At 35.0% G+C, this 14,183-nt stretch overlaps 1 protein-coding gene across 5 annotated transcripts in view; it reads left to right on the forward strand.

The window, feature by feature from the left end:
• The window catches only part of LOC150100806 (DNA (cytosine-5)-methyltransferase 3A-like), a 745,691-nt gene that overhangs the window by 338,519 nt on the left and 392,989 nt on the right, over positions 1-14,183 (forward strand). For all 5 annotated transcript variants that reach the window (XM_090401182.1, XM_090401184.1, XM_090401186.1 and 2 more), the window contains one exon: positions 1,886-2,035. In XM_090401182.1, coding sequence (XP_090257308.1) covers positions 1,886-2,035 — 150 coding nt within the window. The remainder of the gene's footprint in view (positions 1-1,885; positions 2,036-14,183) is intronic.

Below are 14,183 nucleotides of genomic sequence, written 5' to 3' on the forward strand. Positions count from 1 at the left end.
GAGAACCTAGAAAAAAAATATCAGGAAGGTGGAAAATATTTTGGAGGCTGTTGAAAAGCTTAGATATGGAGGAAAAGTACTGTTAAAGAAATTAAAAAAAAAAAAGATTAAGGTGACATGAAAACTGAAGATAAAGATATTTTAGATGTCTGGAGTAATTACTTTGAAAAGCTGTTAAAATGAAACAAGCAGTGACAGAACAGTAGCGGAAAATATTAAAGAGGGAATACAAACAAGAGTTGCATATCAATACTTGGGGTAGAAAAAGGTTCTCTGTTCACATTGGGGTAGAGAATTCCTGACAATTCTTTTTACTCAGCCAACACTCTGTATCTCTTCTTAATTAGTTTTCCTTCCAGATACTCTATTCAAGTGACTGCTTCTCTTGGTAATTCAGACCACAATCTCATCCAAGTTTCACCTCTGGTGGAACATCATTCTACTGATATTTCCATGGCCATTGTTCAGTGGAACAGCTAACATCCATTATGCCATCCATTTCCACCAGATATACAGGAGCATGAGCAATGGCTGCTGAACATCTCTTTACAGTTAAATTGCATACGCACCAAACCTGCTACTCCCTAATCATCTTTCATTCCTTCTGTCTCAATTCTGTGGAACAGCCTCTCTCATTAAGCATTTCCAAAGGAATCTAATAGAACTATTGTTCAAGAGGAATATCAACAGATTATTCTGCTCCTGACCATACCCACACATGGCATTTGTTTGCTATAAGCTCTTCTGCCTTTCGTGTGTGGGAAAAATATTTTAAAAAAATGGCATTAATGGCAGAATTATATTAAAAATTAACATATCAGGAAGGAACTTGTCGTTATTATAACTTAAAAACATGTTAGCAGAGCTAATCTATGGTGGTATGGTTACTTAAACAGAATAGGAGAGGGGAAGGTTAGCAAAACAGGTATTTGATGCTAAGAATGCAGGATAAAGACTCAGAGGAAGACTAAGATGTATAGGTGGATTAATTCAATCAAAAATGCCCCAGAAGACCGAAATATTAGATATAACAAAATTGGAGTGACTAGTAATTGACTTATTTAAAGGAAAATTGTTGATTTTCCTTTAAATAGTTGATAGGAGATTCCATTAATCTCCTATCAACAATTTTCCTTTAAATTAGTCAATTACTAGTCAGCACTCCAATTTTGTCATATCTAAGATTTCGTTCTTCTGGAGCATTTTTGATTACCTGTGTATGTTTGTGCTCTTGATGAGAGCACAAATATACACAATATGCTTGTACATTATATTCACATTGGCATATCTGTCAGTAATCTGCATATAACATACATAACTTGTGCAGTAGGTTTTACAAACTCTTGTTACAAATATGCTAGCATGTGCTGAAGATAAATCTTTACCTTATTAAAAATATGTGTAGCTAGTTTGAATTTTTCTTTGGTAACATAGTGCATATTATGTTAGATAAAGAGAAGGGCAGAATGCATCTTTTGCTAGCTAACCACTTTATTTCATAAACCTTAAGTAAGGGGCATGTTTCTCTTTTCTCTAACAACAACAAATACAGGAAATTTTCTTAAGAATGTTTTCAAGAGGACCAAGCATTTCAAAGTCATTAGACAGAAAATTGGCTTAAGCATTTTGAGAAAATATTTCATTCAAAAAGTTTTGAATTTGCAGAGAAAACACTTTAACAGGAGTATCTCAAGTGGACTATGTTGTGTTGCATTCATGTTACACTTTTCTATTATTAATATTAATTAATAGTGGGATTTGATCTAATAGTATTTTAAATATATTTGATTTGGATATTTGATATATTTTAATAGTTTGATACTTTTATGCTTTTCTGTTGTATTTCAAGCCAGTAGAAAATAAGTACTTCTTAATGTTTCATTAGGAAGCAGGAGCTGGTGATATTGTGTGGGCTAAGCTGGGCTCAACTCGGTGGTGGCCAGCCATGGTGATTTGGGGTGCTGACTGTGGCCAGCCACCAGCTCGTTCAGGCCAGACATGGCTTTTTTGGTTTGGAGACCACAAAATTTCAGAGGTAGGTTGATTATGTATATCTGATATGTATCTATATGTATATATTATCTTATTAATTCAAATGATGCCACTCAGCAAGATAATAAATTCGTTAATTTGCTTCTACACTATTACATATCTGGAAATTTCAGATTCTGTATAATTTCATCAAATATACCTTTCTTTTTAATAATCACTTATTTTTCACCAATATATTACTGGATAAATATGCAAATTATCTGCCTTTGGGATACTGATTTGATTGTGGATTAAGTGGCAGAATTGATTACATCTCCACTTTGTTTCCCAGTAGCTATGAATTTGAATCCTACTGTTCATCTTTGTTTTAACAGTAGCAAAGAACACCAAATCATTTACTGAATTAATATTCTTACTAATACTCATTTTGAATCATAAAAGCTTGTTTTTAAAACTTAGTGTACATGTATATAGCACACTATGCCCTTCGAAAGTCAGCTTTTAATCTTGTGATTTTCTTGCCGTTCACTCAAAACATTATAGATAGCCAGCCTTTGAATGTGCATCTTCTTATTTTCCAACCATTTTAGTGGTTACCATTTGTCCTCTGTGTAACATTTTTTAAAAATGTTGAACAGAGAACAAATGGTAGTCATATTTTTTCCATCTCAGGTTGCCTTATTTCCTCTGTATGGTCCACTGAGATGGAGAGCTTTCAAATTTTTTTTTCACTTTCTCTTGTAGCATTATAGAAGCATTATAGAGTTTTATTAGCTGATGTTATATCTTTGCAATGCTATGTTCTGATTGACATGATTTCTTATAGAAAACAGAAATTTCTGCAATTTAGTCCTAGTTTGATTGCTTATCCTAGTTTTGAAGAGTATTAATTTTGACCTTGTATAAGCTTGTCTGGAACTCTGTCAGAATTTTTATGTGCTTGATTTTTTTCCCATTAAATATGATTCTTTTGCTGAGCTGAAAGTATGAAGATAGCTGAATGGATGTAATAATATTATTTAGTTTTCAAAGATTGGATTCTATTTGGTAGGCAGGCTCTTGATGCATGACATTTCACTTAATGAGAGAGTCTGAGTATAGTGGTATGTGAGGTTCCTGCATGGAGAGGAGAGCAAGTACTCTCCATGTAGGAAAAACCTGTTTTCAAATCCTCTCCTTCCCTCACTGCATGCTCCTAGTATTCATTTAAATATTTTCTGTCACTTGCCATGAAAGGCTCCGTAAATCAATACAATAATGCTGTGATTTAGAAACAGTTTTTCAAAAAACAGTACTGCCAAAAATCATAAAAAATAACAATTCAACCAAAAAAAATCATAAAATATAATAAAAAAAATACAACCCAAAACATAAAAAACAAAAAAATTCCCTAAAAATTACAATTAATGAACACTTTTACATCACCAACATTTATGCCTTTAATGTACTGAACTTCAGCTGGCAGCTTAATAATTACTGTCCACCTAAAATGTTTAAATTATATTATGCATCCTTTCTCTCATCTGAAGTGATGCAGAGATATCCAAATAATCTCTGTGAAATTCAAGAAGAAATTTACTTCTAAGAAAGCACATCATGTATATTTCCATACAGAGTGAGTGCCACTATCTATCTATATGTTCACTGGGCATCCACAGATGCAGTATGGTCACTCTGATGCTCGGTGATGTGCCACACCAGGCCTCTCCATGTATTCCTGTTGTTTGCTTTTCTGGAGGCTTCAACTCTGAAGATCAATCACACCACATACACCATCCATCTCATTGACAGTACTCCTTCCTCTTTTTCCAGGAACTTTACCTTTTATTTGTGTTCTGAGAAGTCCTCCTTCCATCCTTTCAGTGTGTCCAAAATATTTTAACTTTCTTCTGTCAATATTCTTAAGGAGCCTTAAAGTTCTACTGATCTTTTCTAACATCCATTCATTTGTACGCATTTCAGTATATGATATCCACAGCCTTCTGTAACACCACATCTCAAAAGCAGATATCTTTTTCTTATCTGACTTCTTTAGGTTCCAAGTCTCATATCCATAAGTAGCTGTTGGAAAAACAGCTGCATCCAAAATCCTCAACTTTGTTCCCATGGAGATAGATCCATCCTTCCAGAGACAAGTCTCTGACTGTTGTTTTAGCCATTCCTAACCTTCTTCTGATGTCTTCTGAACAGCAATTCTTCACATTAATAATGGATCCCAGGTATTCAAACTTGCTGACTTCCTCAGTTCTTTCTCCATTTTTCACTTGTTCCTCAACAGCTTCTCTGTTTGTATTTCCTTTGAGAACGATAATCTTTGTCTTGCTAGGATTGAGTTGAAGTCCTTTGTTATTAATGATCTTGTTAGCTTTGTCAAGAATTTGTCCTAGTTCTTCCTTGTCATTACAAAGGAGTACTGTATCATCAGCATACCTCAGATTACTGATCAATCTACCACCTATCCTAATTCCTGTCTTGAGCTTATCCAATGCTTCATGCATGATGTCCTCTGCATGTATGCTAAACAAGTGACGAGAAGTAAACTTCCTCCTAACTCCTTTTCCAACCTGAAGCCAATCAGTCAATCCAACACCTGTTCTTACCTTGCTTCTTGCTCCCTGTACAAGTTGGCTATCAACCTGATAGTGTGTTGAGGAAAATCAATTCTTTTCATTACTTCCCACAGTTTCACATGCTGAACACAGTCAAAAGTTTTAGAGTAGTCAAGAAACATATTACCAGAGAGAGTCTGAATTCTTTATATTTTTCTGTGATCTGTCTAAGGCAAAGGATCTGATCTCTGATGTCTTTACCTTTCCTAAAACCTGCTTGTCCCTCGGGCATCTCTGCCTCAACTTTGGCCTCAATCCTATTTAGCATGATCTTCAATAAAATTTTGCTTGAATGAGATATTAAACTAATAGTTCTATAGTTCTTGCACACTTGCATATCTCCCTTCTTATGTAGTGATATGAAAACAGACTTCTTCCAGTCTCTAGGCCATGATCCTATCTCCCATATCCTTGTAATCAATCTATGAAATACTCTCATCCCTCGACCCCCCCCGTGGCCTTAATTAACTCTGCTGGGATTCCATCTTAACCTGGGGCCTTATTGCTGTTATGCTGCTTAATTGTTCTTTCAACTTCATGCCTAAGTGGAGGAGGTTCCAAATCAAAATTTTCCTGGTGAGAGGGGCTCCTCCACATTTTCTTTATCAACTCTATTGTACAGTTTCCTCACAGTATTCTTTCCATCTGTTTTTGATTTCAAAGTCTTCTGTTCTTTGATGATGTTCAGTTTGGGCTTAAACTCGTGCTATAGGTCATGAACTAAATAAAACACCCTTTTATAGTTTGTGCCTTCTCATCTGGAACTCTATTTCTTCACATTTATTAGTATAGAACTTTTCCTTGTCCTTCTTGATGGCTCTTCTGTCTTCTCTATGTAATCTCTTATATTCTTCAGTCCCTGTGTCTCTTTGTTTTTCCAACTGCCTTCTTTTGATTAGTTCCCATGTTGAATCTGATATCTATGGATCTCTTGGTCTTCTTATTGGGCTGAGATATTTATTGGTTGTATTCTGTATTATCATCTTGACTCCTTCCCAAAGCATTTGTGAGTTCTCCTCATTGGTCTCCAATAAATCACTGGCACTCACTCATCCAACTGAGTGAGTGCCACTGAGAGAGTAAATTCAGAAAACTCTGCATTTAGGGGAGATGCAAAATGAGATGGAAGCCTTATTATATGAACTGTTGAGCTTTGTTCTTTGGGATATACTAGAACACATTACTGACAACTCAGCCTGCCATATTATGAAACAAAAAAAAAGCCTCTCTCATGAAGAAATTTGATGGACTCAGACATCAGCAAGGAAGAGCCATCAGTTGATTAATCTTTCTCATGTTTAGTTAAATGGAAGCAAACAATTCCTGTTAAACAAATGCCTTATTTGCACATTATTCTCTATATCTAGTGCTGTAGCAGATCATTCCTCTAAAGATAGGATCTGCCACATTGAAAAAAAGAGCATGAAATTCATTCCAGCCATTAAAATTAAGTGGGAAACAATTAATATTATAAACTGTTCTAGACCTCCATCCTGCAGTCTAAGCAAAGAAGAAAACTAACAATTAAATACCTAAAGAACAACAAGAAAGAAAATTTATTAACTGATGCTGTTATATTGAATGCAGCAATTATACTTGATCAAAATTGAAAAAATACTTTGAAAAAATGAATTTGTTAGTATCAAACACCAACTGATCCTGTAAAAAATACTCCCACACTATTGCCACTTCCCTAGTATATATCATTACTTAAAGTACATAAACATAACACACTCTGATCTCATAGATGGTATCGACAATTCACCCAGTCAAGAAATTAGCAGTAGTACAAGGAGCTAGTGGGTCTTTCTCACACTCACTGCTGAAGATAGTTTAGTCAGTTTTGATCTCACTACTGTATTCATTAATAACTTCATCAAAGACACTATTCTTCTGTTACAGAACTAATTTTTAGCAGATTTCATATTCTGCATCCATACATGGTATGGCTGCATTTTATGAGAATTTGAAATGTTGTGATATAAAAAAAATATTAGAAGTCTCACTTTATATGAAAAATTTGAAATAATGTGAATCTCAGAAAATATAAAAAATTGTCGATGCCATTGATTCACCCACATACAAATTATCCAAATATTTATCTAGAGTGCTTTCTCAGTGTACTGGCAACATCCACTCACACATAAAAAACTCAGCCCACTTTAAGGCCAGTATAGGACATGTCACACTCCACACACTGATGTTATGCTATGAACTTGAACTATTTTGTTTGGCAAGAAAAATTCTACAAACAAATACAGGGACAGTCATGGTCCCTCTCCCCCAGGCAAAATCATGAAGACATTTGAAGAAAAAGCTCTACACTTCCCCATATAGATCCACTGTTTGGCTATGCTTTGTTGATGATGTGTTCTATATTTGGCTACATGGCCTGGATGCTCTCAATATATTTTTAATGTCTAAACAATCCCCTTCCCAGGATCCAGTTGTTCACATCAGAAAAAAAAAATATCACCAGTCTTCCCTTTCTAGACACTTTAATTACACTCCAGCCTAATGAATTCTTGTTATTCACTATTTACAGATCCCCCCCCCCCCCCCACACGCACACACATACCAGTAGATATATTCACAAATAGTCACTGCTCCCTCTCAACAGTATGGAATTATTAATCTTATATAACAGCACTAAATTAATTAGTTCATATAACAGTGCCCTCTCCACTGAATTTTACCACTATCACAAAACCTTAGTCAGTGGCTACAATTTTTACCATATTTAAAAAAATATTAAAACCACACTCTCCTTCTCTCCAGAATAGAGACTATATACCAAAGCAATCACCATTCCATATATACTAGGCACATCTGAAAAACTAACAAAAATCCTAAAAAAATACAACTTCCAACCTTGTTTTTCAGCCTTGTTAACCACTTACAGACCATATAAAAATTAGCATGCCTTATCTGCTCCACCAAAGACCAACCACAGACCACCAGCCAGATGTTTATCAGGTCCTTTGGTCCTTTCTAGTTGTAAACTATCCTACTATGGCCAAGCAGGCAGGACAGCCAACATCACAATTGCTGAGAATTGGATCCCTTATTCACTCTACACAAGACCATCCACATTCCCTAGACCTGTCAGGTGTTTACCAGATCCATTGCAGTTGCAAACTGTTCTAATATGGCCAAACAGGTGGGAACAGCCACTATCAGAGTTTCTGAACACATGGATTACATCTGGTTCCACCATTACAGCTACTCTGGACTTGTTGACCATGCTGTGGGCACCCACCACAGGATACACTGGTAAAAGGTTACTCTACTCTACTCTACCAGGTGTAGAATATCCTGTCATACAAATATGGGAAGCTATTCTTGGAATCTGCTTCAGACCTGAAAAACTTTCCAAACCTCAACAAATTTGGGTGCATGAAACTGCCCCAAATTTGGAAAGTATTGATCCTCAGATCTTCAGCCCAGTGGCCAAGACCACCCAATTTAGTCTACTAGGGATTGCTATTTAGGACTCTAGATCCAACTTTGGTTGCCTTTTTTCAGCCTTGTTAACTCTGTTTTATTATACGGATATGAGAATTGTAAAGGAAGATGAGAAAAGACTATTGGCCTTCTAGATGGAACTACACAAAACTTTTGAAGAGATGAGGTTAGAAGGAATATCCGCTCTATTCCTAGAACAAGAAAATATCATCACTAAAATACATTAGAAACAGCTCTGGTGGCTGGGCCCCCACAGCTAGATCAGATAGCTTACATAAAATAGCACTAGAGGGCTTGACTTCTCGTAAAAAAAAAACACTAGAGATAACCTAGAATCATATGGATAGATAATATTAGAAAATGGACTAATTCTTTGTACTCCACTTTGTTAAGGAGATCCCAAGACAGAAACACCTAGAGAGAGAGAGAGAGAGAGAGAGTATGTTAGGACTGTTACTTTTATAGTGTCCCAATGGTCTACATAGACTATGGGTGAAGAAGAAGTGCCCCTGCATGCACATATCATTGTTTTGTAATCCCTGATGCTGGCATCTAACTTTGCCAAAATATCAGAAATACGAATTAAAAGTATTGTAATTAATATTCAGTATATGGCAATTTCCTCAAAAATAATAGTTATGAATATAATAGTTATAATGCTTGTTGGCAAAGCTATGAAAAATTCAAGACTTGAGGTTTACAAAAATGTTCACTTACAGTCCCTAATTTGTCACCTTTAATCTGTTCACATTGGTGGCTTCAGATTACTGTATTCTTCGTAGGAATTGCTTAACAGTTTGGGCAGAAGTGCTGGCAGAAGAACTACAAAGCTTCCAAAACTAGGTTGGTAATTCTGTCCTCAGTCAGAATATACTGAGGACTTCAGCCATGATGATTGGCTGTTTCTCAGATGATGTCAGCTGCCATTTAGACTGCATAATAGGTTTAGTCTTACTACACATATAGGACTATATTATTTACCATATATTTTAATTATTTATATTCAGGGAACAGGAGTTATGATCAGTAGCTCAACAGGATTATTATTTTTTTTTTCTTTTATCACCAACCACTACTAAGAGGCAGGTCCATCCTTCTGTTAGAGAATGGAATTCGTACAGTTTACTAGTCACTATGTTATGTGTTTATGTGTCTTCATATACTTGTATATATATTCCTGCAGTGGTTTCAATACAGAGCCTGAAGCAGTGAGTGAGTGAGTGTAGTAATTTATTATTTTAATAAATTTTATTTTCCTTAGATTGTAGTTTAATCTGCATATATCTGTTACAGTGAATTGATGATTTATTTCATCACAAAGTTTGTAATTGTGCATTTGTGAAATCGAACATCCCATGTCAGAAAATGTGAAATTAAATTTTTTTTTTTGGTCTGCTCTGATCAAGGCAAATCACCTCCCCTTTTAAGTGAACTGTATGAAGAAGAAGAATTAGTTTGGATACTAATAAATTTGGTTTAGTCCCTGAGTACACCTGAAGGGGTCCCCCCTCTCAGGTGTACTCAAAATTTGTGCTTCAGAATTAACACCCATCCTATATTGTCTTTCTAATTTTTTATACTCATCTGGCAGCATCAATGTAAACTGTGCTTAGCCCATAAGAAAAAATAAGATCAAATTCTGCCAGCTAATTATCAATTAGTTCTCACCTCATCTCTCTCTCTCTCTCAGAAATAATGGAGAATGAGTTCATCAACAGCAAACTTTTTCACCACTTGGGCGCCCACTGTTCAATAAGTGTCCACCATTATGGATTCTGCCACTTTCGATCCACAGAAGATCTCTTGTTGAGTATTACCTTAACTTTGGACACAAACCATGGAAAGTTTAGATTAACTCATGGTTACGCTTACCATTTTCATTGAGGCTTATACCATCTTATGGTTTTCTCCACCCTATGGGTGGAGGGCAGGTCATAATTCCTGTCTCCTATGAGATAGCCATTTCTGTCCTACATTGTTCACAGTATGTCATCGTGGATGGTTTTCTCCTCTCTCTCTCTCTCTCTCTCTAGATTTTCCCACCAATGTTGGAAATCCTCAGCGCTCAGTATTTTTGCCAACTAACTTCTGCTTATACCTAAATGACCTCCTCTCACAGTTCTCTAATCCTGTCCATGGTTTCGGTGATATCCATTCCTCAACTTAATAAACTTGTAGTGTACAAACATTTCAAATTTTAAGACCTTCCATGATCATTGCCTCAAATACTAATAACCTTATGATTCTCTATCAGAGTGGGGATACCTTTTGCAAACTATATTGCTACAAAGTTTCATCTCCTTATCCATCTCCATTGGAGTGAGGATAACTTTGTGAATGTCATTGCTACCAAAATACAACCCTGTCTTATTTCTTGCAAGAAAGTTCTCATTTCACTTCCAAAATCAAGATACCTTTGATCATAGATGTGTGGAAACATGACCCTCATTTATCTTAATATTTAACAGTATAAACATAATTCTGTAAAGACTAAACAAATAAGATTAATTGTTCAACTGCTGATATTTGAGCACAAACACATCTGTCACAGTATACAATGCATTAACTATCAAGTGGATCTGAAAAGATGCCTGAAGAACATTCATCCAATGATACCAAGATGATTGCATGATTGCATTGTCTTGGGTTAAATCTCATAAGTCTAAAATTAACATTCCATCAGCAGTTTTTTAAGGTTATTCTGCAAACCTAGATCTAGCCCTTCATCTTCTAGATTAATGTTTCCCAAAGTGTGGTACGCATACCCTTAGGGATATGCAAAAGGTCTTTGAGGGGGGAAGTGGTACAAGGCACTTTTTTTCCTTTTTAAAATTTTGCTTATTTTATTTATTTATTATTTATTTTATTTTTTGCTTTTATATTTTTGTTGCTATGTTGCAAGTCTATAATAGTTTTTCGATAAATAAAAATTTAAAGTAAGCTTTAACCAAAATGTGTCTTGTGGCATGTATCGACTGACCTCTATTACAGCCGCATCTGGGTTGATAGCACGATCGTATTCCAACCATGTGGTTCAAACTGTTTACATTAAAAGTTTAAATTGAAATAGTTCAAATCAATGGTCGGAACTGTCTGCTAATTTTCATTTGTCTCATTATCTTTATTTTGTTAATGAAAATTTAAATTTTATAATTTTTGTTTCTACTGTATGTTTGATGGATTAGTATAACTAAACTATTATGTATTTAATAATTTAACAAAAAAATTCATATATTTGTAATTCATTATAACACAAATGTTAAATAAATACTTTTTATAGTTATTCATGTTTGAATTTAATAATATTGTAACTTCTCCCAGATTGCATCTGCTTGAGGAAGGATGGGGGTATGCCGATGTTACTAAAATTTTAAAAGGGGTACGTGGATATTGAAAGTTTGGGAAATGCTGTTCTAGATAGTATACTTGACCAAGCCAAATGATAACTCTTTTGGAAGCTTTCAGGTCAGCTAGTGAATAAGTTTGCTTCTACTATGCTGCTAAATGTGCCTGAAGGGAGTTCAAGTAGGTGGGGAACACTGCCAAGACTTTGAACTCATCTTATACAGCAATTGTGAAAAATGAAGCAAATAGAAATTTTACATATAGCAGAACTTCCAAAACCATCCAAATTGACCTCAGAAATTGGTCTTGTTTCAACTTCAGTAATGTTCATTTCCAGTCTGCAAAACTACACCTACTTTTCTTATACAGAAACTCAGTTTTCAGCTTCTTTGAATGCTGCACATCTCAGTTTTCTTAACAACACATTTTTCCCTTTGTCTCAAAGGTTACATTCCATGTTAGAGAGTTTCCAACTTTTAGAACTCCTCGTTTTGAACTTCTTTGGCTAAAAATCTCTCTCAGTCGCTCTTTCAAATTCATTTACCATCTCTGTTGCACTCCTAATGCCACCAACTATTTTGAAGTTTTGATTTCCTTTCTTTAAATATTAATTTTTTCCAGTTGGTCTTCTCTAAGATAATCTTGATCATTCTCTAAACATACTTGATCTCGGCTTCACTAGTGACCCTTCTAAGTATACTGTATATATTTTTTTTTGTCTGGCATTATAAGAATTCCAAGTGGGATGATATTCATGAGTCATTTCCTTCATTTCCTTGGTTAGATTATGGTTTTGATCTGTAGATTCAAACATTTGCACTGAACTCATTGCTGAAATAATTCTTAATTAATTAAAATTATAATAACAGAATTAACTCACATAAAATATTATTTATTAGTAAAATTTTCACCTGAGTACATAGGCATCTTCAGTACATGTATAAAACTAATTAAACAATAACTGACAATTCCAAAAGGCATCACCTAAGTAGCTAATGTAAGATAACTATAAAAGTTCAATAAATTTTCTAACTTATTTAAAAAAATAAAACATGAATAAATAAATAAATTATATATATATATATATACAATTAAAAATGTCGGGAAAGATTACCTGATTTATAAAGTACTATCTCCCACAAAAGGGATAGACGTAGACCATAGGATCTGTTTAAGTTAGGATAGTGAAGTAAAAGTAAAGTTTCACATGTTTCTTTATAAAGCCGTTCCATGAGGAACCAACTTTTGTGAAGGACTCTTGTCTTGTGCCAATGAACTCCATGTCTAGTGTTGATAGCATGTTCTACAAGCCCAGACTGTTCAGGTTCATCATCATCATCAAATTCTTGCCATGTACCCTCAAGGGGTGTACAGGATATGATATTACTACATGAAAAATTTACATCATTACTAACTTCCTATCTACAATTTTCCTCCAAATCAGTCTGTTACTTGCCAAGACTCCAACTTTATCAGATCTTATATTTCTATCGTCTAAGGCACTTTGTACCATATCAATCCACCTAAATCTTGGTCTTTCTTCCTCTGGGATCGTTTTCCTGGCAGAGAACACTTGTTTTGCTAATCTTTCCTCTCCCATTCTGTTAAGTGACCATACCACATGAGATTAGCCTGCTAATGCATTCCCGGATGCTGACATTGTCAATTTCTTTCCTAATATCCTCATTTTTAATATGATATTACCATTGATGCCATCTGTTCATGCCTCTAATTTTTCTCAGGACTTTCATATCTGCAGTCTCTAGTCTTTGGTCAAGTGTTTTACTTCTGACCCAGGTCTCAGATCCATAAGTTAAAACTGGTTTGAACACTGTCTTGTATACAGCTAATTTAGTGTTCCGACTAATTTCTCTCTTATTCCATGTGAATTTATTCAGTTGACTTCCTACCATACCAGCTTTGTTGATTCTATTGTCTATTTCCATATTTAATTTACCATCTTCAGTAAAAATCGTTCCTAAGTAGCTGAAATGTTTTGCTTGTTCCACAGGTTCTCCATTCACAACGCAGTTGACATTTTCAACGATTCTGCCTATTTTCATTGTCTCTGTCTTTTTATTGCTGACCTTCATACCATATCTATTACGACAGTTATTCAATTTAGTCATGGAATCTTGCAGACTTGTAGCAGATTTATTTAGAAGTATAACATTGTCTACATAAAACAAAGAACTGACATTTACATCTCCAATTTTGATATCATTTTTAATACCACTTATCTTCATAATGTGATCCATATAGATAATGAATAACAGAGGGGATAATGTACATCCTTGTCTCACACCAGATTTAACATTAAACCATCTTCCTGTACTTTAATTCTAACTGCTGACTTACAACTCAAATAAAGACTAAGTGTTGCTTGATATAATGCCCCATTGACACCATATAACTATAGCGTATTGAATAGCTTCTCTCTTGGCACCTTGTCATATGCCTTTTCCAAATCGACGAAGCTTAAATACAGATCTTTGTTATATTCCCATGCTTTCTCGACTATTTGTCGTAAAGTAAAGATGTGATCCTGACAGCCTCTGTTTGGCCTGAATCCAGCTTGTTCTTCACCAAGCTTTTCTTCCACAATTCTTCTCAACCGTTTCTCAAGTATACTTGCATAAATCTTACCAGGAACACTCAGTAGGGTAATGCCTCTGTAATTCTCACATTCAGTTTTATTTCTCTTTTTATATATGGGTACTATGAGAGCTCTCTTGCAATCATCGGGAATTCGTCCCTCTGTCCAGGCTTTCT

This window comes from Typopeltis vanoorti, chromosome 12 (genome assembly GCF_054136105.1).
Source record: "Typopeltis vanoorti isolate ZY-2024b chromosome 12, IOZ_Tvanoo_1.0, whole genome shotgun sequence".
Taxonomy (NCBI): Eukaryota; Metazoa; Arthropoda; class Arachnida; order Uropygi; family Thelyphonidae; genus Typopeltis; species Typopeltis vanoorti.